Source organism: Manacus candei, unplaced genomic scaffold (genome assembly GCF_025592945.1).
Source record: "Manacus candei isolate 608988 ecotype Guabito, Panama unplaced genomic scaffold, ASM2559294v1 h1tg000041l, whole genome shotgun sequence".
NCBI classification, from domain to species: Eukaryota; Metazoa; Chordata; class Aves; order Passeriformes; family Pipridae; genus Manacus; species Manacus candei.
Window position 1 is genome coordinate 5580402 of NW_026138089.1, and position 27422 is coordinate 5607823.

At 36.3% G+C, this 27422-nt stretch overlaps 1 protein-coding gene across 4 annotated transcripts in view; it reads right to left on the bottom strand.

The window, feature by feature from the left end:
- The window catches only part of CDKL5 (cyclin dependent kinase like 5), a 124760-nt gene that overhangs the window by 4888 nt on the left and 92450 nt on the right, over window positions 1–27422 (bottom strand). For all 4 annotated transcript variants that reach the window (XM_051795109.1, XM_051795112.1, XM_051795111.1 and 1 more), the window contains 7 exons: window positions 25951–26140; window positions 22706–22786; window positions 18329–18489; window positions 15080–16109; window positions 11641–11746; window positions 10016–10139; window positions 2578–2674 (listed from right to left, as the gene is read on the bottom strand). In XM_051795109.1, the coding sequence (XP_051651069.1) occupies window positions 2578–2674; window positions 10016–10139; window positions 11641–11746; window positions 15080–16109; window positions 18329–18489; window positions 22706–22786; window positions 25951–26140 (1789 nt within the window). The remainder of the gene's footprint in view (window positions 1–2577; window positions 2675–10015; window positions 10140–11640; window positions 11747–15079; window positions 16110–18328; window positions 18490–22705; window positions 22787–25950; window positions 26141–27422) is intronic.

Genomic DNA, 27422 nt, shown 5'->3' on the forward strand with positions numbered 1-27422 from the left:
CAGGCTCCTCTGAAGATAGTGCCTACTGACAATGCACAACCCTCATGGATATGAAATTGTTTGATGGCAGAGGACAGAAAAAACTGTGACTCTAGAAATCCTCAAAAACTTTTACTATGTTACTAAAAGACTTCGAACAAGATGAAAAGGAGAATGGATAAGAACAGCTCTGCAAAAGCAACATTGCAAAGGATTCCCATAACAGGCAGTAACAATTATTACCCCATGAGGTACTGCACCTGGAGAACTCTAGGGAGAATGATTGATGGGAACGACTCTGCAGGAGGAGGCGTCGAGAACTGGGATCAGTTCTGGGCTATTAGATATTTTGAGAATGACGTTACTAAGAAGATGCCTTGAATCCAGTTTCAGATATCTTCTATGACGATCACCATCAAAATGAGACTTGCCAAAGGATATCAGAAGTAAATCGTAGCTATGATGTGCTTCCCGGCACTGGGACAGTCCTCAGGTTTAGTTTGCTATTTGCTGCAGAAAGTCTGTGTTTGAGTAAATAACTGATATTTCATACTCCTAGGACATTATATTTTAACCCTCAGAAAAAAACCTTGGGTAGTCACAAGCTGACTTTTAATATGAAATCATAGAAAACATTATTCGTTGAAGAGGTAATATTACAGCGCTGTTAACAGCTTTTAGTGCTGAAATCAAACTTGGTGCTGAACTGAAGGCAGTAACTTTTGTTTGTGCTGGAAGATCCTAAAGAACATCCCAATGTCTGTTAGGTAGATGTCTTCAACTAAGAGATGAAGAACAAAGAACAGTGTCTTAACCAGACACTTGTACACACATCAGTGGTACAGTTTGTCCCTAGATACTGTCCTCTTAATCAGCTCCAAGTAGAAATGAAAAGAGGTCTCTGGTTGGATCAAAAAATCAAGTTGATCTCAGCGAGTTTCTAGTTAAGGATGCAAGAGTTGTATCACTACCTTATTTCACTAATTCACTCATCTTCTGTGAGATACCAGCTCTAAGCAGCAAATACACTTTTCCCTTACGCGAAACCTCTCTCTCCTTCCCTGTTCCCCTCTACCCCTCTTCTTAAGAGTGAGAAGAAACAGGAGTAAGGATTCTGTATAAATCTGTCCTATCTTGTAATCAGTGATGACTTTGGTAGCTACAGATCAAGGTACTTTTGATTTAGGTGTTTTGTAAAGTGCCAGATTTTGAGATGCAACACAATCCAGTCTATATTTCCTTCACACAGTTTAATCTGGAAGTAGTTGATACACCATCTATCAGATGAGCTATCAGAGTGTTCCCTGTCACCATGTCTGAATGGCTGGAATCAGAGTAGACTTTAACAGTGCAAATTTAACACCTTTTTTTTTTTTTGAAAATGCATCAGTGGAACCAATGATATCAAGTGGAACTAATGATATCAAATAATCCCAGAGCTATGATCGAGACATTTTGTTCAGTTGTGTGATACAAATGATTATATTTGAACTGTGTACAGGTATGAGCATGAACAAGATCAGAAGGAGAGGTAGATGCCATTGCTTTAAATCCTGCCCAGCAGGAAGGTGAGATGTTTTTTTGAGTGCTAGTTAATACACGTACGCATATATTCCACACAGTTCAAAGAAAATTTAAAAAGCCAAAAAAACCTGGTAACCAATCCTCTCCCCCAGTTCTCAACAGATCAGCCCTTCACCAACGCTCAGAGTCATACCACCTCACTCCTTACTCCCCTTTGCCTGGAATGAGCATGGTTTACTCCATTCAGAGAATCTTCAAAACTATAACTGCATTTACACTTATAGAAACATCACAATTTTGTGCAAATAAAATTCAAAATGTTTTACTGTTTCCAGAACTGTCATTCGAGAATGAGATTATGTTTAGGTTACTTCAGTTCTTAGGGAGACTACAAAACTTTGTGAAGTGTCAATATATCACTTTTCTCTGATAAAAGAAAGTTCTTTTTCCCTCTCAAAAAGTATATGAAAATGTAAAAATGTAAAAGAGACAACAAAGACTTGTAGTGAATAACAAAAGCCACAATCCATTCCCTCAACAGAACAGAAAACATTAAGAATGGTTAAGATACATCATCCTTATTCCAGTCATGGGATGCAGCAAGAAGATGGAGGCTGGTACCAAGACACTCATACGAAAAAGACTGGAAAGAATTCTCATTTATAACAGTCTGATTTCCTCCATATGGATGCCTGAAATTATTCAAGCTCTGAGGAGACACAACAATGCATTTACTATTCTTGGATTGGTATCACCAGATCCTGCAAAAGAATTTGTTGCAACATCAGCTTAAAACTTGCATCAAAACTGTCTCTCAAAGGGTCTGAATGAAAACAAAGATGCACAGGACTAGTAAGTGAAGAAATATTTGAAAAGGCAGAAAAATCAACCCTGAATAGGAAAAGAGTTTGACTTTCATACAGTGACTAGAGAAAATAAAAGAAGAAATAGATATACACATGAGCATAAATACAATAAAGGTACTGTACTAATCCAGCATATTAAAATGGTGTAATTCAAAACCAATTTGTAATTCAAATATAACTTCTTTTATTAGAAATGCCGCATACTTACAGTTTGAGATTTCTTCTTTTTCTTTTTTATTGCCCTGAAAAAACCTTGCTTTTCTTTCTCCTTGAGCTGTTCTGAGTTAAGGTTTTCAGGACTTTTCCTAAATATGAAATAAGGTATTGTAAGAGAGATTTTATTTTGGTATTTACTTTGTAAATTCTGTGTAATACAGAGATCTGATGCCAAAGAATGGAAATTATTGAATTAAGTAAAAAGATTCTTAATGTTTTAGCATTAATTGGTTCCAGGGTTACTATACAAATACCAGATAGTCTTATTAAATGGGATAGGAGGTACACAGTGTTAGGGTAAAATGATTAGTTTAAACCAATGAATAGTTATTTAGGGAAAAGGAAAGCATGCATGTCTTCTTCTAAGACAGAACTTAATACTCAAACCAAAATATCACACACGAGGTCTTTTAGAAAAATGAAAAGCATATCTGAGAGAACATACAAATGGTGATGAGGTTTAAAAGCACAGATTCAGTTTATCCACTCCTTGCTGGAGAACCAGGAGTTGCAAAGTTCGCCAGACAGAACCACTTTGCTGACATGGTTCCAAATTTATCATCAGGGAAGCTGGGGAACTACTGTTGTCCATTTCAACTTAAAAACTTCAGTTATTTTGTTATGCATGGGTGAGACAGTGCTGGCAAAAGGAGGTGACCCAAGAATGGAACAGGTGACTTGCCTGAAGACTGAATTTCCGCCTTTTACATGTCTGAAGTAACTACAGCTGATAAATAACATGTTACTTTCAGAATACACAGTAAACCATGTATGTAGAGTACTGATACAGGGTAAAAAGATGGTTTTCAACAAAGGACATTGGTGAGACATAACTGAATGCAGTTATAGTGCCCTTTAAAATAGCTTGAAAATTGAAAATGGTACAGGAAAGTGTCACAGAAATAATTTCAGAGATAGAAAGAATGGCCTATGTTTAAAAAGTCAGAGATTTCCATCTCTTTAGTGTGTTCAGAAACACAGCCAAACCAGCCCAAATATTTAGTTTCCTTGCCTGATGCACAAGTACTTATTCAAGAAGAAATTACAGAATACGAGAAAGATCTTCAGACTAAAGATCAAGAACAAGTAGGTGGATGATGAAGCCAGAGAAGTAATATTAGAAATAAGGCACTGATTTTCACAATAAGCATCATTAACTGCCAGAACAAACTCTTTAGTGAAGTGGATTTCCCATCTTTGACATTTCAAATTGGGACCCCATAATGGGAGATATTAGTCAGGTGTGCCTCTGGGCCTGGATCCCAGAGACCAGACGACATTTAATATCAACCAACACACAGAAAATCATGCTGGGTGATTTAATAGTCCTTATTCAGTCCTAAGTTGTATGAAAACAAAAAAGAAATTATTCCATTGTCTTGATGGAAAGCCTAAAGGAGGAAAGCCACAGTTTTAAGGGCTCTGGATGATGAACAGGAGCAGCTTTTCTGGGAATAACTGTAATGTAGCAACACTTAGCTCTCTACTATAGTTGTCACTGGCTTCTAATTCTGGCTTTAAATGCTATGCTATCAGCTGGTGATTCAGCTGCTACTACATGCCAAGCTGACTTTTTTCCAAGCAAATGTGAAACACATAATTGGGGTAGAAATCACTGGACTCATCCTCCTTATCAACAAAATTCACTCTGGTAGCTGGTTTGACTAGCTCCTCAATTTCTACACAAAACCATCTCAAGCTCAAAGTGTTACCTGGTTTTAAATATAAATGCATGCAGTGTTTTAATGCTGGATAAAGTGCAACTGTTGATTAAGAGAATGGTCTTAGTGGAAACATTCATAGGCAGGGAGTATGGTAGAAATTTTCCTATTTTAGTTTTTTTTGGAACTTACATCTGGATCCAAGAAACACTTTCAGCTGCATGACAACATAGATTCAATGTGAACATTGCAACACTACAGGAAAAAATCTCTAGTTTAATATGATTATTATAACACATATTTTAAATATACTGGATTGTCAGGGATTCCTGTTGCTGTCATGTCCCTGTATTTGGTACTACTGCATAACAGATGTAAGGCACTCTTGTATTAGTCACTTAGAGCACCGAGAGTAAAGACTACTGACAGCTTTACGGATTCACTGAACTCATGAGACCGACTTAACACAGACAAAACACCTACTGAATTATTGACTCAATGATTTTTACTTGATTTGTTAGAAAAGCTGGAGGAAAGCATGCACTCCAAGTATCCTTCTTGTGCTCAGAATGTCATGTAAATGGGGCTAAGAACCTTCTGAGCCTTTCCCCAAAGGAGTTACTGTGCATCCACATCTACAAAGATATCCCAAACCATAGCCCCAGTGCAAATTACCAAACCAATGACGGTGTTGTCCGCTGAGGAACCAGAGTCAGATCATAAGCAAATTCCCGGGAGGTTACTCTACATTGTCCTTTAAAATTTTTCAATGTCTTGCTATGGCTTTTCTGTTCCAAAGTCTATTCCAAAATGGAGATGCTATCTTAAAAGGTGAAGTTAATCTTCAGAGTGCAGCTTGGAACATTTTTTGCCATACTTGTAGATAGAGATTCACTCAAGTGTGATTCTTTTCTCTGGCCCAATGAACCTGGATGAGAAAACTGCTCTCTATAGCAGTTGAGCAGAAAGGAGAGAAATGAAATTCTGCACCATCATTTCCTCTTTATGACTACAGTGACCAGAGTAGGAAAATAAGGGGCTGAGAACTCTGCTCATTTTCAATTGCTGCTTACCCAAAAGTCAGTGGCTTCATACTGATTGGTTTATGTCATTAACTCCTATGACTCATATTGCAGTACAGTTGTCTGAAAAAGCATTGACCTTGAAAAGCAACTGCTTCAAAACACATGCTCATTATGTGAAGAGTGTGAACATATATAGCATTATAGCAGGAAGCTTCAACACCAGGATTCTGTACTGAGTAAAAATAGAGCAGAACATTTTGATCGATGATGAAACACTGGTATATTTTAGGCATCCCAAAACATGATTTTTAGATAGTGGACAGTATAGGAAAAAAATAGGATTATCAGAAAAAAATCTTTATGGTATGGTCGAGTCACTCAACACCAAACTTTTACAACATACTGCAAGTATTTTGGCATTTTGCACAAAGCTTCAGCTCTTGAAAGCAAACAGTTACACCAGAATCTGTGCTGTTTTACTAGCAAGTAGAGACTAGCCCTAGATAAGAGGCCCCACTCAGAGAGCTCATTCACAAGAAGAAACCAAAGGCAAAATGTCCTGTGCTTTGTTATTTTATCTTTGTGTATCTTTTGCATGCTTAGGACATTTAATGTAGAACACATTGGTTATTCTGGTCTGAGACACGTGGAAAAAGCATAGGTATAAATCGAAATTCTGTGATTATCACTCCTATTTATTGCCCCTGGCAGGAAAGGTATCCAGCTTCATGCAGGTACAATGAGGTGTAGCAGCAAACATGCACGTGGCAAGCAAGCTGATGCGCTTTCATATTAACTAAAAAGAATCAATAGGAAGCATGTTGCATTCATGCTGCCATAGAGAGAGTTGTAATGCAGACAGCTCTTTTTGGAAGGCAATTTGTCATGCTTATTTTAGCTATTTTTCAGCAACTCTGGTCTCAGGCAGCCTGGCTTGGAAACCCTCTAACTGCCAGCGTAGTGCTCCCTTTACTGAACCAATCGTAATTACATGAGTAAGGTTTTTGCCTAATGGAGAAGTTACTGAAATACCTGAACTTTTCTTTGGAAGATAAATGAACAAACACTAATTCTCCACGTTGGCTTTTAGTTTTGCTTAAAGTAAAACCCTTAAGGGGCAATTCCAGAGTTACCATTTAGCAAAGGCAAGATAATGTCAGAAACTAATGAAGTAATCCAAATGGATAGTTTAGGGTAAGAATGTCAATCCCACAACCTGAAGTCCACAGTAAAACTTCTTGGTCTAAAAGTCTTGCACTGAAAGCTTAAAAATCAAAGATCAAATCTGAACTTTGTTTGGGGCTGCAATTTTTTATTTTTTGTGTGGAAAATGAGGATTTACTAACTGGAATAAACCCCAGATCTACTATCTCATATACAGAATACCATTCAGAATTTGCAATTTCCTGATATTTTTTACAAATTCCATAAAAGGACTGGAAAGTATTTACAATGCAGCAACAATCATACTGCAAACACAGCTGAACAAGATTTAAACTAACTTGCTCAGATATTGGTAATCTTCTAGTTTCAGTAACAGTAAGTGTGACTAAATTGTTACACTGATACTGAGACAATGATTTAACAGTCAGTCATGTCCTGTTTACAAAATACTGTGTTGTTTTGGAGTCTTGAAACTTAAAAATGGGTAGAGTTTTAAGCCTTTGACTCTTCTAAGAGTGAGATGTTCTTTTTTTTTCTCTTTTCTTGAATGACAAGAGAGTTTATGTGTGTTTATATATATTATATAAATATAAAATAATAATATTATATACATATTTCCTCTTTTTATTATTTTGCAGATAGGTATGACAAGCTGTTTGTCATAGAATGACTACACTTATATGGACATGAAAGATCTAAACAAAAAAACTTTCTAGAAACCCCCAAATATCTTGTAAGTAATCAATGCAAACACTTCCAATATGGTGTGAAATAGAGTACTCCATGCTGGAATTTATTCTAAAGAGATATTTGGAACTATGACAATGGTAAATATAATTCAGGGCAATGTTCTGGCACACTGGCAGAACACAATTAAGTATCTTGCCTGTACCTACTGATTTTGCCCAGCTCAGGACAAAGCTCATACAAGTGAAAGAGAAAAAAATTGAGCAAGTTCAAGGTCCTTTACAGGAAATTAAACTCTGGCAAAGAAAAGATTTTCTAGAAGGATGAAAAATTTGCCTTTTTTCAAATCAAGTTGTCTAAAGTTCAGAAATGATCTAGTAATTTAAGAGTAAAATCTGATGACAAAAGTCAAGTTTATAACATCTTTATTTTAAAAGGCTGGACAGTGGGGACAGAGCGAAGAAATGCACACAAAGACAAGGGAACATCTGTGACAATTCAATCTAGCAAACATTCACAGAATCTTTGACAGAAGAAAGGCAACACAGAGCAATACTATGAGAGAAGCAATATTTTACAGTAGTGGTAAGTCCAGGTGGAATACATGTCACTCATAATTCAACATGAATTGTCATGTACCAGTTATGTATGTCAGTCAAACATCAAATATTTACTTCATCATAAAATTGATGTAAGCAGAATCACATTCCATTAGAGCTTTAAACATTTTCATAAGCATTTACACAACTTCTATACAGAAAATTAAGTAGAGGAACACAGATTCTACACCACTCAGGAATCTGATTAAGCTGCGTTTATGGCACAGAACAATTTTGCAACAAGATCAGACCATTGCCAGGACAACTTGAACAGAGTTAACATGTAGAGCTGGGCAGGAAACATCTTGGGAAAATAGGGAGTAGAAAAAGCAAAGAGAAAGAGAAGCATATGCCAAAATAGCAGTAACTTGGTGTTGCAGGTACTGCTATTCCTCCCATTTCATAAGAAGAAATGTTTATTCTTCTATGGGTTCTTCTCTCAAAGGAGCTGTTCCACTTTGTGAAAATATTTGAGTACATTAATTGGATCAAGGACTTAAATCTAACTGTCTCAAGGTTAATGAAAGGCCTTATTCATTAGGCCATATTTAGTACCTCTGTAGTCCTTTTGCTATTTTAACAAGGTGAAACAGCTTCAAGAGAATATATTGAGGGAACCAAACAATGTGCTCCAGAATAACCTCTAACTTCTGGTTCAGGGCATTCACTTGTTAGATATAAGATCTTGGTTCAAGCCTCTGGTTTAAATAATGAAGAACAAAGGCCCTGCACTCAAGTTCCCCACATTCCAAAAAATAATGCTGACTCCAGAATATTTTTTATTTTGAGAGAATCTCTGGGTTTGACTGGCAATTCCATCCTGGAGTTGAAGAATCTTCACAATAAAAGTTAGTGGATGTTCCTTTGAAAAATTTTGGTTTTGACAATTTTTCATCGTAAATGAAAAAACCAACTTTGTAAAAGAAATTCCCAACCAGCTCTAATAACATAGGCTATTATTTCAGTTCAGAGTTAAAAAACATTACATGTTTCTTTGCAGTCAAGGCAATATATTGCTGAATAATATATAAAGCAAAACAAGATTCCATGTCTTATGTTATATGCAAGATAGAAAGATCCAGGTACGAAGGACAACAAAATATGTAAAAGGATTCAACAGCAGGAATAAATACCTTCTTTAGCCACATAACTCACAATATAAGTACCACCTTTTTACATAAATGATCGGTTTCCTCAGCTAACTTCCACAAAATGGATGTAGGTGGAGCTACTGAAGGACAGGAAGCAGACTCTAGTGAATCAGAGCAGGTGACAAAGGTTCTGGAGTAAACATCTTCTATTACTGACACAGGTATATAACCTCAACACAAGCTGAAATACCAATTAGCCACCATCCCCCAACCCCCCACCCTCTCTCTATTTTAAGCACATAATCCACAGGTTGTTCGTGTGAAAACACATTAAGTCAACAAACCACTGAAACAGTTCTTTGATAGCATGACTTTATCGCACTTCCAGAGAGAAGTGTTTCAGAGTGTGGTATGAAGCATAGTTGAACCGTGCAAATGTACACAGTCCATTCCTCCCACCAATCCTTTGAAGCTCCATTGGTTTATTTTTATTCAGTGTGCTTTATCGTGTTTGAACGAAGTAGAAGATTAAGAGTATTTTAGAGCCAAACAGCTCTCAGAGAAACAAAATTAAGGTATTTCCCTTTAAGTCCTGCAAAGCTATGCATATGCAGTCATTTTATTAGCATAATTACAGTTAAGTGTTTTATGTTATATAATGGAGCCATGTGATGCTTTTAATCTTTTAAAATCAATATACACCGTTAAGATGTTGCTTAGTCCATTTTCCCCATAGAATGTATTCATTTCCTTCTGTGGTGCGTAAACAAAAAGGGCAGTGGTCCCCATTGTAGGGTGAAAATATTCATTAATACAGTCCTATCGTATATATGGAAACATGCACTTTGATATTTTTTCCATTTGTATGACAATTCATGCTTCTGGAACCCACAGATTGCTATCCATACTATATGCACACAAGCACTTTGTACTATCTTTAACTGAAGATTAATAATGGAAAAAAAATTGTGAAAGACAAAAGTATATTAATTTAATGCACTCATGTTATGGTGTGATGAAGTATTTCTTGCTGCTCAAAAGGGGACAGAAAACATGCCATGCTATGCCAGTATAGTCGGAGGAAGCAACTCAGCACACAGACAACTGCAAGTCTTAAGAAAAGCGTGGGGTTTTTTTTTCCTCCTGTTCAAAACCCCTTTTTTCCCTTCCATTCTCTACACATCTCTGTAAATAACAACTCACCAGGTATCAAAGGTGGTTTGTCTTTTTGAGTGGTTTGCCACCGTGCTGCTGTCTGCTGGTAACACAGAGGCTCTGTTTGACACGTTGTTTTCTATGTACGTGCTCTCTGGACGCGGAGATGGAACTGAACAGAGAAATGGCAAACAATGTACACTGAGCTCTGCCAAAAATCCCAGCTTTCTGCTTCCTCTCTCCCTCTTACAGGAACAAGAGCATGAAGACACACTAGCACTTTAGGTACAATTGAAAAAAAAGCTGTCATTCTGTGACAGTTGCAAGGTAATATTAGTTGTAAAATGAGACCATCCTGAAAAAAATTACTTTGGATTTTAAGGTAACTAAGAATAAGAGATAATGGACTCAAAATTAAAGTGTCAAAATCAGATATTATTGTCAGATATGTATTTTTCAAACAGACATACTGTGATTTTGAAAATACACTGCACATACCCAGCACATAAATTTATTAGAATTATGAGTACCACCAGAAACACCTGCACTTGATTAAAAATTGATCAGACACTAGTTGCAGCATTAATGCAGCATCACATTACACTGTCTATTAAAACTGAATCTGTAAGTTTTTGTTCAAGCTGTAGTACTAAAGTACACACTAATAACCTTTGTATTAAGTCACTACTTAAGAATTACATAAATATGAATTTACTTTTTTCACAGTTACTTGTACATATTATTATCACTGGTTTTGCATGTAATATCATCAAACTATTATTTAAATATAGTACCATTTTCCCAAAGCAATAATTAAGTCCGTCTAAAATACATTCGTTTGATAGATTTAGGTAAAGAGGAAAAAACCTCTAGTTTATTAAAAGGAATTAAATAATCCCCAGACCTAGAGTTTCCTTAGCACATGACTTATGGAAAGTCATTCTTTTTTGGAACTTTTGTTTCACAATGTATAAAAAAGAAGGATAATCCATGTCCAATTTTAGGAGTGTTATAAGGATTAATAACAGCGATTCAGGATTGAGGATTCTTAAAGATTCTCTGATGCATGTGTGACAAAAACTTACACTCAAAAGCATTGCTCAAACCAGTATGAGCTTTAATATTGCTCACAGGTTTTAATATTGCAATGGGACACTTGAAAGGATTGCCACAGATTTTAACATGTCTAAATCAGGTCATCAGCCAACTGGTCAACCTGAGGAGGATCAGAGGGAGATTTGTGACTCTACTTAGGGTTATTAGGTGACTCATAATCGAATTTCAGCTGATTGGGCCTTCTTTAGGTTCAGGGGAGTCCCACAAGTCTCCTAATGCTTGCAGGACAGTAATTAGCTTCTTATTATCTTTTTTGAAACAATTACCCAGGTTTAGCCATGAAGCAGCTGCTCAGAAATTACCATCTTTTGTGTGCCACAATAGAACAGTATTTTTGTGAGTGTATATACAGACACATTCATGCACGCATGTATGAATGTGTATATATATATATGCACATACATAACCCTGTTTTAATATTTATTCTGAACTGGATTATGTAAATGTGCTTTTGCTTGTAGTTGTTCATGTTAATCCTCTGTATCCCTTTCTAGTACTTAATTTATATTCCATACTAAAATTCTTGATTAAATCTGAAAGATCCACGACAAAATTACCTCTGTAAAAGCTGCCAACTCTTCTCGGAACAGGGTCATTATACAGAATTCTATTTTCCTTAGTAGATGCTCCATCTTCTGTGTGTGGATCATGATATGCTCCACCCTAAGTAAAAGAACAACAAACTATTTAAAATTAAAGACTATAAACTGATTTGCAGCTTTTAACCAACATACATAAGCAACAGAACTCCAAACTTGACCACAAAATTTTCCTTTCATGTTATTAATAACTGCCAGTATCAAATCACAGACTATGTAGTCAATAATTAGTTGGTTTTGCTTTTCCAAAATGACAAAAATGGCATTAACAGAATTTTGCCTCTAAGTTGCAATTTTAAAAACTTGAGCCTGATTCAAACCCTCAGACTTTTACTGTGAATGCAATATTGCTCTAATGTCTCTGGAAGAATCTTTTAAGGCAGGCCTTGTTAAATTAATTTCTGATGTCACTCTGCTACTGGCAAATTTAAAAAGCAAACAGGAAATGCATATAATTTGTGATAATTGCAATACCAAAGCACTATGATCCCTTATCAGCTATCAAACAGCAGTACCTAGAGGTACCAACAGTCATAAAATCTACTGTATGCAAAATACGAGGAAGTCTCTGAACTAAGGAATCCATAGGTGAATAGTTTAGTCAGATAGGAGAGCAAATGGAATATAATTACTTTTAATTAATTCTATTTTTCTGAATACAGTACTTCCTGGAAGTACTTCAAACAAAAGTTTAAATGCATCCTTAGAAACATCCATGTGCACATAATGTGCCACCTGATATGGCTTAACCCCTCTCTTAAATTAATCAGGTGCAGCAATTTTGTCCTGCAGTATGGACTGACCAGATAAAATTCAACGCCCTCTACAAGGTCCCACAGGGAACTACTAAAATCCCCATATGAATTGAAATCTAGAATGTCCAAGAAGGATAAAGATTAAAAATCAAAACCATAAAAAAACCAACCAGAATTAAGAACTGGGATTTCAATTCACTGCATGAGTGATTTGCAAAATCTACTTTGCCTTTTGTTGATGATGATCTGGTCTCACTCTCACAGATTAAACAAACATTGAATACATGCCAAGACCAGAACTGAAGCTAAAAGAATGCTTCAAATCACAGTTGGATTCTTCTAAAATTTCACAGAGGCTGAAGCATTTGATTACTACTTGTATTAGGTACCTCTTCTTTGTCAGCAGTTAAATTTCAAATATGAGACAGTAATAGCAACCTGTACTTGATTTTCTTCTTAAACCCTTTTCATGCATATTTAGTTTAAAAGTAAAAAGAACTCTTACAACAAAAGTGTTGAACTGAGACTTGAAAAGCCCTAAAACTAATACTGAATGCAAGTTTTTTGTTGATTTTGTTTTTTAAATAAGATTTAAAGCCTGACAAAGAATGTTTTTCTTTAAAAAGACTTGGTAGAGCTAAAGAGAAAATCAGTGAGAAATTAGAAACATGGAAGTGAGAAAAAAGGAAAACAATAAGCAATGTTTGAGAATATTTGTGTTATTAATGATTTTTTTAGATCACTAATCCTGAGGGGTGTGAAATTTTCTGATTCCTAATGCAGAATACAGAAAAGGGGTGGGGAAAAGTGAAGATAGGAAGGAGTCAAAGAATGACTTTGTGAAAATGCCTTTAAGAGGCATAGGAAGATTGACAATTTAAGTCTGATTTGTTACTGAAAGCAGTATAAACAAACAAAAAACAGCTTTGTGAATTTACAGAGTTGGCATCCATTTCAGAAGTCGTTTTCCTTTCACACTTCTAATGGTTGAAATACATATTTAAAAGCATTAACTGAAGGCTTAAGTTTAAAAAATATTGACCATAAGAGATAAAGGCAAGGTCTTTACAAACAAATAGGCTTTCCAAAATTTCCAAAGCAAATGAAAATCAACAAAACCTTAAGCATTAAGATACACATCAATTTTTCTAATTAAAATAAAAATTTTTCAAACAATTTTTAAAAGACAAAGAATGATCTGATCATTCATTCGAAAAACAATCAGCCTCTAAATAACAGAAAGTAAAATCAAAATTACTTCAAATTACTAAATGCTGCATAATGCAGAAAAAGATTCTAATGGACTGAAGAATACAAGGTAGCATGAGCTTTTACAATCAAAAGTTGAAATGTTTATATTATTGCCCTTCGACAGTAATATCCTGAATAAGTAACATTTAACTTGACTGAAATGAGAAAGAAAAATAAGTACACAAAGAAAAAAATGGTTTTGAAATGGAGCTGCTGTAATTCCTTTCAGGTAGCCTTTTTTTATTATTATTATTATTAATCCATTGCATTTCCCCTACTTTGATACTTTCTGATGTGTAAATACACATAATCCTGAATGGAGGACATGTGGTAACTATGACAAAACATATTATGCCTTTTTTTCTCTTCTGGACTGAAGAGGCAACCACTACCTGAAAACTCTTTTTTATGGTACTTGTAGACCATTATTAAGCAAACTACACATATTTCTTAGATGAACAAGGTAGACAGAGTATTTTAGTTTCTCAGAGTAAACCACAACGTTTGGACCTTACATAATATTTGCAGCACTCTGACTTCCTTCAATTTGTCAACAAATCTGAACTAAATGTTCTCTCCATTGTCTTTAGTTTATCACAGGTGTAGGTACAGAGAAACACTCTTTTTTATACTTATCTCTGCACCGTTTTGTTACTATAGGAGTTTAAAGATTTGAGGACAAATGCAGTCATCTTTATACAGCTGATCTGTAACACATCAGATAATTCAGAAGTGTTGTGTAAGGGATGTAAATCAACACCAGAACTAGCCCTTCATCTACTCCCTCATTAACGCTCACAGAAAAACACAATCAAGTATCTAGTGGAACTGTAAGGAGTCAATTACCAGTGGCCTCTACAACACAAAAATCTCTAGACTACCCCAGCTATTTATCATAGTCATCTAAAAAAATATTGCAAGTTTTGATATTACTTTAGTAAATTATGGCATTTCATCAGTAATGTCCTGCTATAAGTAAATGAAACACTCATTTCAAAAATTGACATTAGCATTCATAACAGAAATAAGTACAGAAAAAGCTAAATAAAAACACAAATGAGAGAGTTAATTAAGCAAAATGATAGGATAAAAATTACATCAGACAATGTAACCAAAGTCTAAGAACTACTAATGAAATTTTAATTTCAGAGACATTTTTTTTCTGTTCTCACATTTTGGTACTTTAGCATAATGGCATTCATAGTCCATTTTTTAAAAGCACCTTGAAATATTCTTCTGAAAAAAACCCCAACATTCCTTGCCTTACAACAAGACGAATAAATAAATAACTGCAAACAAACAAAAAGAAGACTGAAAACAGGACACTCTCCACACATGAAGTAAAAAGAGAAAGATAATCTTTCCCATAAGAGGCAATATTTTGGACTAACCCTATTAGAATCTTCCGTACAGTCTTCTCGTGATGAGCCAACAGATCTTGTGAGTGACTTATGCTGCACCTGTGGAGATAACAGTTGCAGGCTGTTTGCTCTGGCTGCCATCCCTTGCCCTATGCTTAAGCCACCCTCTGAGCCCTTTGACCTCACTCTGTCCCGGCTCACATACATAGAGTGTCTATGAGGGCGCTGCTGTGAAGAAAAAGGACTGGTATAACCTAGACCATAGGAAAAAGATTCATGTGGAGCAGATAGAGAGTGGGAATGGCTTCCATCCATGTGATCTGGCAGTTTTAACTCCTCCATTGTTTTGGAGTGTCTTGTTGATGGTCTTCGGGTGTCCAGGGTGCCCTCACTGCGGTTATTCCTCCCAGACGGACTGAGCAAAGTTCTGTTATCACCGTGTCGGGGAGCACTTGGACTGGTAGGAGAGTTCAAGTCCATACAGCTGGATGGAAAATACCTACTGGTGTTTGGTTCTGCAGCTTGGGCCCTGGCCTCAGAAAGGTTGCCCACGGATTTAGAGTCTGTCAGAACTCCATGGCTCTTTGACTTTGTTCGATAGGAAGGACTCTTAGAAGACTGTGGGATGGTGTCGATGTAGCTGTGGCGGCTGTGCTTGTCGCCGGGCTGCAGCGTCCCAGTTTTGCTCTGAGAGGTTTCCATAAATGAGTGCCGGTTCTGTTGAGATCTGGTGTTGGACTTCAGGTACTTTGTACCTGAACTGTCAGAACTTTTGGTGTCCACATTAAAATCAAATTCTGTTTTTCCCTTTGTGTCCTTTGGGCTGAGAAGGTGTGGTGGCATGTTATTATTGGCTATATCCTTGTTGCCAGATCCAGGTGTGTTGCTTGGTTTTTTTGCATGCATTGGACTAATTGCAGGTCCAGGAAGGTTTCCATTTAAAAAGTTTTCATTTGCTGGAAGACCCTCTTCTCTTGGCCCGCCAGCCCCTAGTGTCTGCATATCCTTGCTGTTTGATCTGTGGTGTGACTGCAAAGCAGAACTTTTGCTGGCTTGATTTCTATATTAAAATGCATAAAGAAGCATTAATATACCAGATTACATATTCATGTATTAATAACTTCAAAAAAGTACACTCATTTCAGTTGCCATTTAAACCCACAAAATTTAACTGCAGTAAGATCAAATACTGCCAACTGAGGCATCAGAAGCTCCACTAAAGTCTGCAAGTGTTAGTATATTGTTGTTTCTGGTTATATTCTGATGGACTAACTCAGTTTTGGTTAATGGATTTTGCTGACAAAAAAAATGAAGATATCAGATCTAATCATAGAAATTCCAACATATATTTACACATTTATGCATATATGTAAGTACTATATGTGCACATCACTAGGGTAAGCACTACGTTATGAAAATAAGCTGTATATCCACCTAAAAAGAATCTAAAGTACACCTGGCATATCAAAGGAAGGTAGAACAATAAAGTATGTCATCACTGTCAAAAAATCCTGATACAATCAATGCTCCAGGCTATCTAATGTATTCCTGATTTGGAGGGGGAGGGAAGGGGAAAGGAGAGGGAAAGAAGTTATTCTGCTGGTAAAGACATAGAGATGGAGTGAGTCTGAGCTCACTCAGAGCACAACAAACTCTGTAACACCAAACCCAAAACTTACCTAAGGAACCCCAACTTTTGTGGAGCTTGGCACTATCCCAGTTCTTGGCACACTAACTCATCCCCAAAGCTGCACCTGAAATGCTCTGACCCCAGACTGACTTGGTGCAGAGCTACTTGGTGATGTCCTTAACCTCTGCTTTCCAGCTCTTCTGGTTTTGGGATTACAGGACTGAGATATGAGTTGATTCTGCAAACGCTTAGTCTGAATTAATTTGAGCAGGATTTATTATCTCAGATTTTCTGGTATTCTTCTGGACTTAAGCTGGCACTGCAAACTAGCCATGACTGAGCAGTGCTGCAGCTGGACTTGTTTGCCTTGACGGACCTGAGCAATTAACTTATTTCTGTAGCAAATCTACAATAATGTAATTCAGATATATTACTGAGGGTTGAAGTGAGAGCTCACTGTACCTTTGTTGATCCTTTTGATAATTACAATTGGATAAGGCTAGTCATTTTTATATCTAGGATTTTTGTGCCAACCACTTTCAGTGATCTAATTATGCATTCTATTACAGTTTCTAAGTGTTAGCAATTTTAATGCCAGTTTAAAATACTTTTTAGTTAGCAGGAAGTGTATTTTCTAAAACTTTAGAGATATAAGGAACCTAGTATTTTTAAATCATGCAGCTAGGCAAGCCTCTTAGACAACAAGTTTCCCACAGATCTAGGTTTTTCTTTCTGATGCCGCATGTCTAATGGTAAAACTTCTAAATATCTGCAAGGGCAGCTAAAACTTTTTGAAGTGTATCTCTGAAAAAGTATAAATTATAAATGTCATCATCCCAAATCTTAAAATGAGGAGCAATTTTTTGAATTTCACAGAAACAGCTAAAGAAAAACATGTCCAGCAGGATTAAAAGCCACTAACATTCTGCATATTTCAGAGGGTGACCTTTAGGAAAACTTTTGTCAAAGGAATACCATGAGGCTTTTTGTACGGAAGTATTTTATCCACCAGTAAACCTGGTTCACTGGGGTATTAAAATAGAGTGGCTTCTCTCAAGCTGTGTGGGTCCAACAAGGCAGCCACTGAGCAAACACATCCAGCTTTGAGTGCAAATAGACTAGACTTGATCCATAACTGCAACTGCAGACAAAATTCTGTTCATCTCCCATTCGAAGCATGATCAATGCACACAACTTTCAGGACATTTAGCTGCTAAAAATCTGTGTGAATTTTGAACTTTCAAATCTTGGGACAGATTTGTGCATATACAGCAATGCTAGCTTTCCAAGGAAAAGAGCATTCCTTTGGAATCTCGGGCATCTTCCAAACCACAAAATTCCTATTGTTCTCCAAGAAAAAGGTTAACATTTTTTTAAGGTTAGTAAGCCAACTTCTTTTTTTTTTTGTCATATGCAGAAATGGCTTCAACACAGAAAGTTAGCAAAGATTTCAGCTTGAGTAGTTGCAGTACATTAAAACTCTGTCTACTTCCTCTGTTGTGAGGCACACGGAACAGTATGTATGTCTCAATGCGTCTAAATGGTCAAACAACTACTTTTCTTGTAGATGATGTTGCATGTAAGCATGACAACAACTCACTCATTGGCAGAGCACATGTCAGTGAGAACAGTGACAAGACTACATTTACCTGTTAGATAATGTGTTGCTGTCTGCATGGTAAGGTTTTCTCTTAGCTGAGCGTGAAGGGGAACTTCCACAGCGATCCAAGAGTCTTTGGGTTTGAAACGAAGGATGGTTCAAACATTGTTCTGTCAAATATCTATCTGCTGGATCTAACTTCAGTAAGTTCTTTGAAAAACAAATCCCAAAGTTTATATGTTAGTATTTGTATTTGCATCAGCAAAAAAATGTAATAAAATATAGAACATTATTGGGATAATTTTTTACTCTCTAGAGTTTCTGGGATTAGATATAACTGCTAGAACAGTTTCATGGTGCATTAAACTACATATGAAACAAAATAAACACTTACAAATCCTATATTCTACTCAAGAGATGAAAGGTCTCAGCCTTGCTAATTATGCTATATGCATGTAATTATATATATACACAGCTAATGATAGTTAAAATATGTTTAAAACACAAAAATATCTAAAATTTTTCTAATGTGTTTTATGTATATATCTATCCACTTTTAAAATATATGTATTTTAAACATATTTTTCAGCATATACCTTACTGTTGTTTTGAATTAAAAAAACTAAATTTGCCAGTAAAAAAATGCTATGATGAAACAGACTTTACAAACAAACAGAACAAGCATATGGTAACATTTTTATCCAAAAACAAACAGTATTTTAAACTTAGTATTTTTAAAAATATACAAATGTAAGAGTTCTGGTTTTAACTTCTGGGGTTCAGGTCCACCCATATTTCTAAAGAATTCTCTTAACTGTTTACAATGCATTCACAATGACATTTGCTTTACAACTCTGTTATCTCTGTTGTGACTCTAAACAAGACACTTTTTGACATTTAGAAAATATTTAATCACAAAATTGGAAACAGTAGCTTGGTTATTTTGGTAGAGTTGGAAAGGTTCCTTGCAGGAACAGAGCAATACAAAACTTACCTTGGAATATTCAAACATGTACGACTGTCAGCAAGGTTAAAAGTTTGAATGGCTATTAAGTAAAAAGAATAGCTACTTTTTAAGGGTTGTATATGTTTAACAGAAAAGAACATGCATGTGCATACACACACACAGTGCATGTCTGCAGTATTAATGCAGTATTCAGGCATTCACTTGATCACACACTGGTTTTCCCTTCACAGGATCCCTGCACTTCATGAAAAATGCTCAGAAAAAAAAGGAAGTGACTACATTCCTATGCTGTTTGGTCACACAGTATGCATTATCTTCCTTTTTCAAGTTCACAAACTGTGTACTGAATGGTTAACTACTTCTTTTCCTTTTTTTTTCTGGTGTTCATCACTACAGTGGCTCAAAACATGAGAAGGCCACATGTGATTTCTACACTCCTCCTCAGAAAAGAGGATGTCCAGAGGTTTCCCTCCAGTGCCTGTACACTAACTTACACAGCCTGGACAACAAGCAAGGAAAACTGGGGTTCAAAGGGAATCCCAAGGCTGTGAACCTGCCTGGAATCACAGAGAAATTGGGACAGGGCTCATGGCTGAGGCACAATCAGTGATGGTTACAATTGGTTTCAGAAGGAAGGGGGTGGAGAGGGAGAAGAGTAACATTCCATATTGTGATGTTATGGTAGGAGTTTGCTACCAACCACACATTGAAGAGCATGAAGAAGATGAAGAGGACAACTCTGTACAAAAACAAGCAAAAGTTCATTGGTTGGACTTGATGATCTCAGAGGTCTTTTCCAATCTAATTGATTCTGTGATTCTGTGAAAAGTCTCCTGATCACAGGTCCTCATCCACATGGTAGACTTCAACTATCCAGACATCCAGACTGTGTACATGTTCCAGGAGGTTTCTAGACTATGTTGGTGGCAATTTCCTAGTGCAGCTGCTGGAGAGGCAAATTAGGCAAGGACAGGACTTCAGTCTACTTGAGCTGCTGTTCACCAGCAGTAAAGTACTGGTGACAAATCTGATCAGAAAAGACACTCCGAGCTGTAGCAAGCACGAGATGATTACAGTTAGGACTGAAATGGTCGGTAGGAAGAGAAATATCAGAGATAGGACCTAGGACTTCAGGGGAGCAAATTTCAGCTTCTATAAGGAATTACTGGGCAGAATCTCCTGAAGAACTGCCATCAGTGGAAAGGTGTCCAGGAGAGCCACTTGATTTTTACATAAAATTTATTGAGTGTTCAGGAAAAGCATCTTATTGTACCGATGACCACAAAATCTTTTATAGGTTCAGACTGGCTAAACAGGGAGTTTCTTAATGAACAAAAATGCAAAATGGGAGAATAGAGTCAAGGACAGGAGGCTTTAAAAGCAGTGTGTTGGAACAAAGGTTAGGCCACCTCAGAAAGTCAAAGTCCAGCTGGAGCTAAAGCAAGTGAAGAACATCAAGGGTAAAAAGAAGGGGTTCTACAAGTACTCTAGTAGCAAACAAAAGCTCAGAGAAAATTCATGTCTGGTGCTGAATGGGAGAGACAAGTGAATGACAGATAACAAGGAAAAGACTGAAACATCTTTTTTTACCAAGTCATCACATGTGAAGGAGAGCAGAGGACCAGAGCAACAAAGCAAGGAGGTCAAATAGATGCCTCTTCATTAATCTACTCCAGAAATGCTCTCTAGATAAATATATTAATAATTCACTCCTTTAGCTGGCATAAGTTGAAGTGTGGGTTATTCAGTAATCTAGTAATCAGACCTGAGGTCCCTGGGAATGCAGATAATGAGGAACACAAGTGTGGACATGTGTCAGAGTGTCCATTTTCTGCAGAAGAGACAGGCATACAACAAAGTCTCTGCAGCATTTATAGCATGCAACTTAACCACAAGTCTCCTCTGTTCTCTTCTTGTAGTCTGCTCACTGTTTAACAAGGTTCCAACTCCTGAATTAAGTAATGTAGGTCAAACACAAAATATCTCTTCTGCAGAATTCCTGACCTTTCTCGCCTCATAGGGAGAAACACGGATAGAAAAGATTAAAAGAATGAAATTATTTGGAAAACTGTGTTTCCCTAAAATTCAAGTGCTTCTTTTCACAACTTTGCAGCTTTTAAATCAAATGAAAAGAACCTAAATGACACCCAGATATAACACAAAAATTAGGATAAAAATAAAATAATGAATCTTGAAATAGGTGGTTTGCAATATATGCTACCAGAGCTTGAGCTACAGCTAACTGTGATGCCAGAAAAAAACAATTTCTGTGAATTAGAAAATAGAGGAGAAAGTATAATACTAAAATGAGCAGCTATATGCACTGAGGTATTTAATTTTGCAGACTCCATGAAACCAAGATAAAAGCTATGCTGACTCTCTTCATAAGGCAAGGAGATTAAATGTAAGTGATTTGAACTGGTTGTGTGGATGAAAAGAGTAGAGCAAATTTGAGGATTTCTGCTGGCTACAATACTGCTAAAAGCAAGTAAACACCCAAGTATACCCCAAAGCTGGTGACCTCTGTTTTACAAGACAACTGGTGCAGTTGGTCTTGGGACCATAAAATTCATTTAGAGTTGATTAGTCATATCCACACTTCATATTTCTTCCATATTGCCTTTAACTGTTAAGTGGTTTTGTGATTCTAAGCCAAATTTTTGACACTATGACTTTTTTTTTTTTTTCCAGCTGACTGGGAAGAAATAATGTGAGGGTTGTACTGCAGCTGACCATGGTAATGTTTTTATAGTACAGTAGTAAAGACAACAATACATGTTTCATACCCAGGAATACAGCACAAATGCATAGCACAGTGCTTTACAGTGCTTGGCCATTTTGAGGGGAGCTAGCTTCTCCTGATTCCCTATAAGAAGGTGTCTCAGGACTGTATCCTAGTTGGGCCATGCTGACTTATTCCAAATCAGGGCTGAAGAGTAACCTAACATACACACTTGTGTAGAGGTGAGTGACAGGAAGCAGATTAACAGTTTGGGTAAAAACCCAAAACTGGGTTTGTGTCAACTTTGAAAACTGTCCACATCCACATGCTTACCCAACAGCAAATGAACAACTCAGGTTAGCCTAATACTCTGTGTATTTATCTAAATAGATGGTGGGTTGAGACCTTCTGCTCCAGTATTACTAAGGCAGCTGGTGCATCTGAATGTATGTTGGTATGAATGCATAGTGCTGCAAAGGATGGTGATGCTTTTGTCTGGACTATGTATGGTTTATCAAATCAGTCAAATTTGAACAGAACCTCCCAGCATTTGCAAGGGATATTTTCCTGATTCCTAGAAAATACCAAGCCTTACTACAAACAATTGTGATATCAAAATATCGCAAAAGGAAGTTCACAGGTACTTTTAAGATGTATTATATTAGGAAACAAAGGTCAAAAGCCACTTACATCTTTTCCTACATATTACAGAAAGAAAATAAAAGACATTTTCCTACCTTCATAAGGTCAAGCAATACACCACTTAAAATTCCCAAGTATCTTCTCTCTAAAGACTGTGGATGATTGACTGCTGGAAACTGTAAAAAATACAGGGTAAATATACTTATAATATAAACAAGATATACATAAATACGATGTTTCAAAAAGTAAAAACTACACAGTGAAATCAAAGCATGTAATTAATGGGAAACATAAGCACTGAAAATGTTAGTGGTTTATGAAACATCATAAAATGCAATAATGAAACAAGTAACTGTTGATATGATAAGCATCTAGTCAACCAAAGAAAGTATTCTTGATTATTAGGGCAGCCAAGAAACCTCCTCAAGTGAGAAATAATCAACTTAAGATTTTTTGTGGCATTATGATTGACAAGAGGTAGGAGGTTTAAAGTAGATTCAGAACTAACATAAGTAACCTATATTTAAAAGGAAAAAAATATTAAAAATAGCTTTGAAAGAATTTAAGAGTGCAAATACAGTATTAGTTAAATACCAAAGATTAACAAACAATTCCAAAATGTTTTTAGTGAAAAATGCTGAAACCCCAAAGGTTTAAGGTTCAGGATTACTGCTGTGATCACACTGCAGTGAGATCTGGGAAGACCATGAGAAGTGCACACTACAGGAGGCACCCATATTTGTACTACCATTACTATTCATAAATTACCTTATGTGAACTTCAAAGGAAACTGAAAGAATATTAGTTTGAATGTGTTTGTTCCTAAATAGTCTCTGTATTTTTCTTTTTACTTCACTTTATTTTTAAGAGGTTTATGAATAATTGAGAATCTTTTTAAGTCCAAGTCTGCTATGTTGATCTTACATAGTAACTTAAGTAAACTAAGGTTTCCGTGTTTCTTCGAATTTTTACATGAACCAAATGGCAAAATGTTCTTGTCTTCATGTAGAATGACAATCATAAAGATTTTATATCCAGAATGATCAGGGAAACATGAAAATATGTTGAAGTAATGCAAAGCAACAGTCACTATTCACTGGAATTGTTCAGATTATTCATATAATTTATTTATAGAATAATATTTACAGCCCTACATTGCCACTCACATTTTCCATAGAGGCATGAGCCTATTGGTACTTTCTGATCCCATATTATTTTATTTCCTTGGGCCTTCAACATACCATGGGTGTTTTCCTCCTCAAAAGACTTGGAGAGATATCACTAAATACTCTCTAAACCTCAGGAGAAAGAAAAAACGTGGTTTTGGTGTGTGTATACGTATATATATATGTATATATGAAGGATATAGGTAGAAAGAAAGGACAGAAAGTCAACAAATGGGCATCTGTATACATATGCATGTGGTGCTGGAGTGTTTGTATTAGACTTGTTTTTAATTTTGTGTTACAATATGCTAGTACTCACAGTTACAGGAATGTAGAAATTCACTAAGTCTAAGTATATGGATAAAAAAATCCACATCATGGGCTAGTTTCTATCTTGTGAATACTGAGCACTAGATCCAGCTTGTAAATAGTAATTGGCTTGATCACAGCATGCCTTCTGCCTGCTATGCAACAGAAAATCTTTCACTACTAAGTTATGCTACATTCAGAAAAAATGTACTTTTAAGTTTGTCTTATAACATGGGACAATTTTCCCCCAGAATTAACTAATGAATATCATATTCCGAACCAATATTTTTGTAGTATTTTTGAAGTTTGCGCCATTATTCAGACTTTACTTCAGTATTCAAAAACTACTCTCTACGAGAGGCCATGTCACTGTCGTCATCACTTGCAGCCTGACTTCACAAATGGGGCTAAGAAGGCAGCAACATGTCTGAGGTCAAGTAATAAACCATTGATCTGGGATGAGAACAGACCCTCAACCTTGTGCTAATCACATTAGGCACATGCTGTCTTCTTGAATTTCTGTACTTAAAAGCTACAAAACAAAGATATTTCATTCTCATCCTAAAACACTACAGAGTATGTATTTGAATAAGATTATATTGTACAGCTGTAAAATAACATAGAAGAGGCAGTAATTTATTTTGCTTACAATTTTTAAAGTATTGTTTTCCTAATAAGGGGTTATAATTTTTTTAAACAGAAAATCCCATCCAGTCCACTGTTCTAAAAAGGAAGAAATACAAATAGGACCTTACAAGAAATGCTTGTCTGATCATTTTTTTAAAATCCTCCTCTGAAGGTCTACAAACTTCAACAAAAACTCTTCAGAATTAGTTATCCTTGTACCTAAAATAATTACCTTAACACTTTAAGCCAACTATCTCTTATCATCAGCAGCTAAACCAAATTTATGGCAACTTCTAACATGTTTTAACACAACTAGATCCCCACTCATTCCCTTTCACATTCTCACATTTTCTCTATTTCAGAGTAAAATTCAAATCTCGAGTCTTTAGCACAGATCAGGTCTCCTAAAACCTTCGTATGTCTCTTTATATGATTTACACTAACAATTTCAGAACATTTATCAAGATCATAAACTCACCTTTCCAAGCAACTTTTATTAATAAAAAATGACAACCGAAACTCGATACAAGGCAACACGAGTCACTGACCAGGTATTGGTAAAAATAACAGAGCTATTACTTATTTATTGATTCTGGTATTTTTCCATATTACACATCCCAACTTGAGTAGATTCTTCATATTAGTGAGCCTCTATCATTACATTGTATGGGCAAATCCCTGAAAGGAACAATGCTTTCAGTAGGAAGAGCTTTTTTACTTATGTGGCCTACATCAACTCCCCAGGAATATAAGTCAAAAGGCAGAAAGCTCTTCTGCACAATAGTAGCATCTATAGCTCAGATTTTTCCAACAGAGTAGCCTGAAGACAGCAGTCATGAGTTTTCCACAATCCGACCTGACAGAGCTTTACCACTAAACTTTACTATGTAAACCTGTCAGGGCAATGCTAAACTGGATATAAGAGGTAAATTTCATGACAAAAATGTCAAAGAAATGAGAGAAAATCTTTAATCAATCTTTATTTTATAAATAAATGAGAGAAAATCTTTAATCAATCTTTATTTTATAAATTTATAAAACTCAATACTGGTGTAATCAGAATTTTATTTTGACTTATGAATGCCTTACAATCTATATATCCCATACTTACACAGAAATAGAGGCAATAGATAATGAACAGTGTAAATGAAAAGAACCTTCACAGCAACAACAACAATACTGTAAACATTGCTCAAGTAACTAAAAAAAGTAAGAAAAAGAACAAAGCTTTCCCTTACCCTCAAGCCATGGAAGCGTGGGTTGCTATAGAAGAGCTTCATCTGCTCAGCTGGCAGCGGGCCCAGCACCTTCTGAATGGTAAAGAGCTGGTCAATCTCACTCTCACCAGGAAACAAGGGCTGCCCATCACTCAGCTCTCCCAGGATACAGCCTACAGACCACATATCCACAGCCTTTCCATAAGGGGCTCTGTAAAGTGAATGTACAATGTTTTTCACCCATTGACCTTGTATTCTTACTGAGCTGTTTCAATTTATTGGCCATATTTCCCATGGCCCACTTCCTTAAAACACGGAAAAACAAAGTCTGATATTAAAGAGACTACCTCAAATACCAAGCCCCCTGTTTCTGCCCTGGATTTCCTGATGTCTCTATCACTGCTTGAAAAGGCAGGAGAGGAATTTTCAAGTGCCCCCAGGGATCTAATTCTTTGTGAAAAATCTTACATACAAGAATAATCTTTTTGATTGCAAAGCAGTTACCACTCCCAGCTAAACTACTACTAACCTCCCTTCTCTCCAGGGCCAATTCCTGTGCTCTGTTCCTGTATTACATTTATTTTTCCATTGTGCTTACTAGATGGGTAGGCATACTGGGTCTGGCCACTGGAAGAACAGAATGATAGGAAATATCTGTTCCACCATTCATACAATGAAATTTTAATTAGAAAGAAAATGGAATTCTTCTGAAAACTATTCCTTAAAAAACACAAGCAAGGAAGCAATGACAGCATAAAGTAAATAATTCCTGTTTTGGAGCAAAGCCATGGGTGGGGTTATGGGGGAAACTTCTCTTCTGTACACCCGAGTGTTATTGAATTGTAAAAAAAGTTTTAAACATCCAAATTATTCCAAGAATCTCTTTTGGATGTTTTGAATAGAATGACTGGAGAATTCTTTTCACGTCAAAGAAAAAGCTATAAAAATAATAAAGACTGGAACAAAGACTGAACTGAAAACATATTTCACTGAGTCTCTTCTTTTTGAAACTTGTAATCCAATAACTCAACCTCTGTTTCAAGAGATTTAAATTACAGCTGTCTTGCCTATTTCTGGAATAAGACAGCACCAGGAGCTGCAGGTGACAAATCCTATCCTAAATCTGTCCTCTTCACTCCTTCCTTATGTTAATGATTGAAGATGTTTAGAGAAAGAACATGCTCAAACTACAGAAAAAATATCTGACTTTTCCCCACTGATTACTCATTATTATTTACTTACTTTGTGGAGTGGACACTTGGCCAGAGGAACTTGTAAACCCTTGATTTGATTAGGTGAAGGTGAGAAAGCAATTCTAGCTGGACGATAGCCCGCGTGAAACTACAGGCCCATTGAGATGACTAGTGCAGCAGTCTATGGTAGCTGGGAAAGCCAAAGTAGGACACCAAAATTGCAAAAACTGCCTGCCTTTGAGAATCTGACATGAGACATCACAATCAATCAATGTTTGTCCCATTGGAATTGACTGCTGA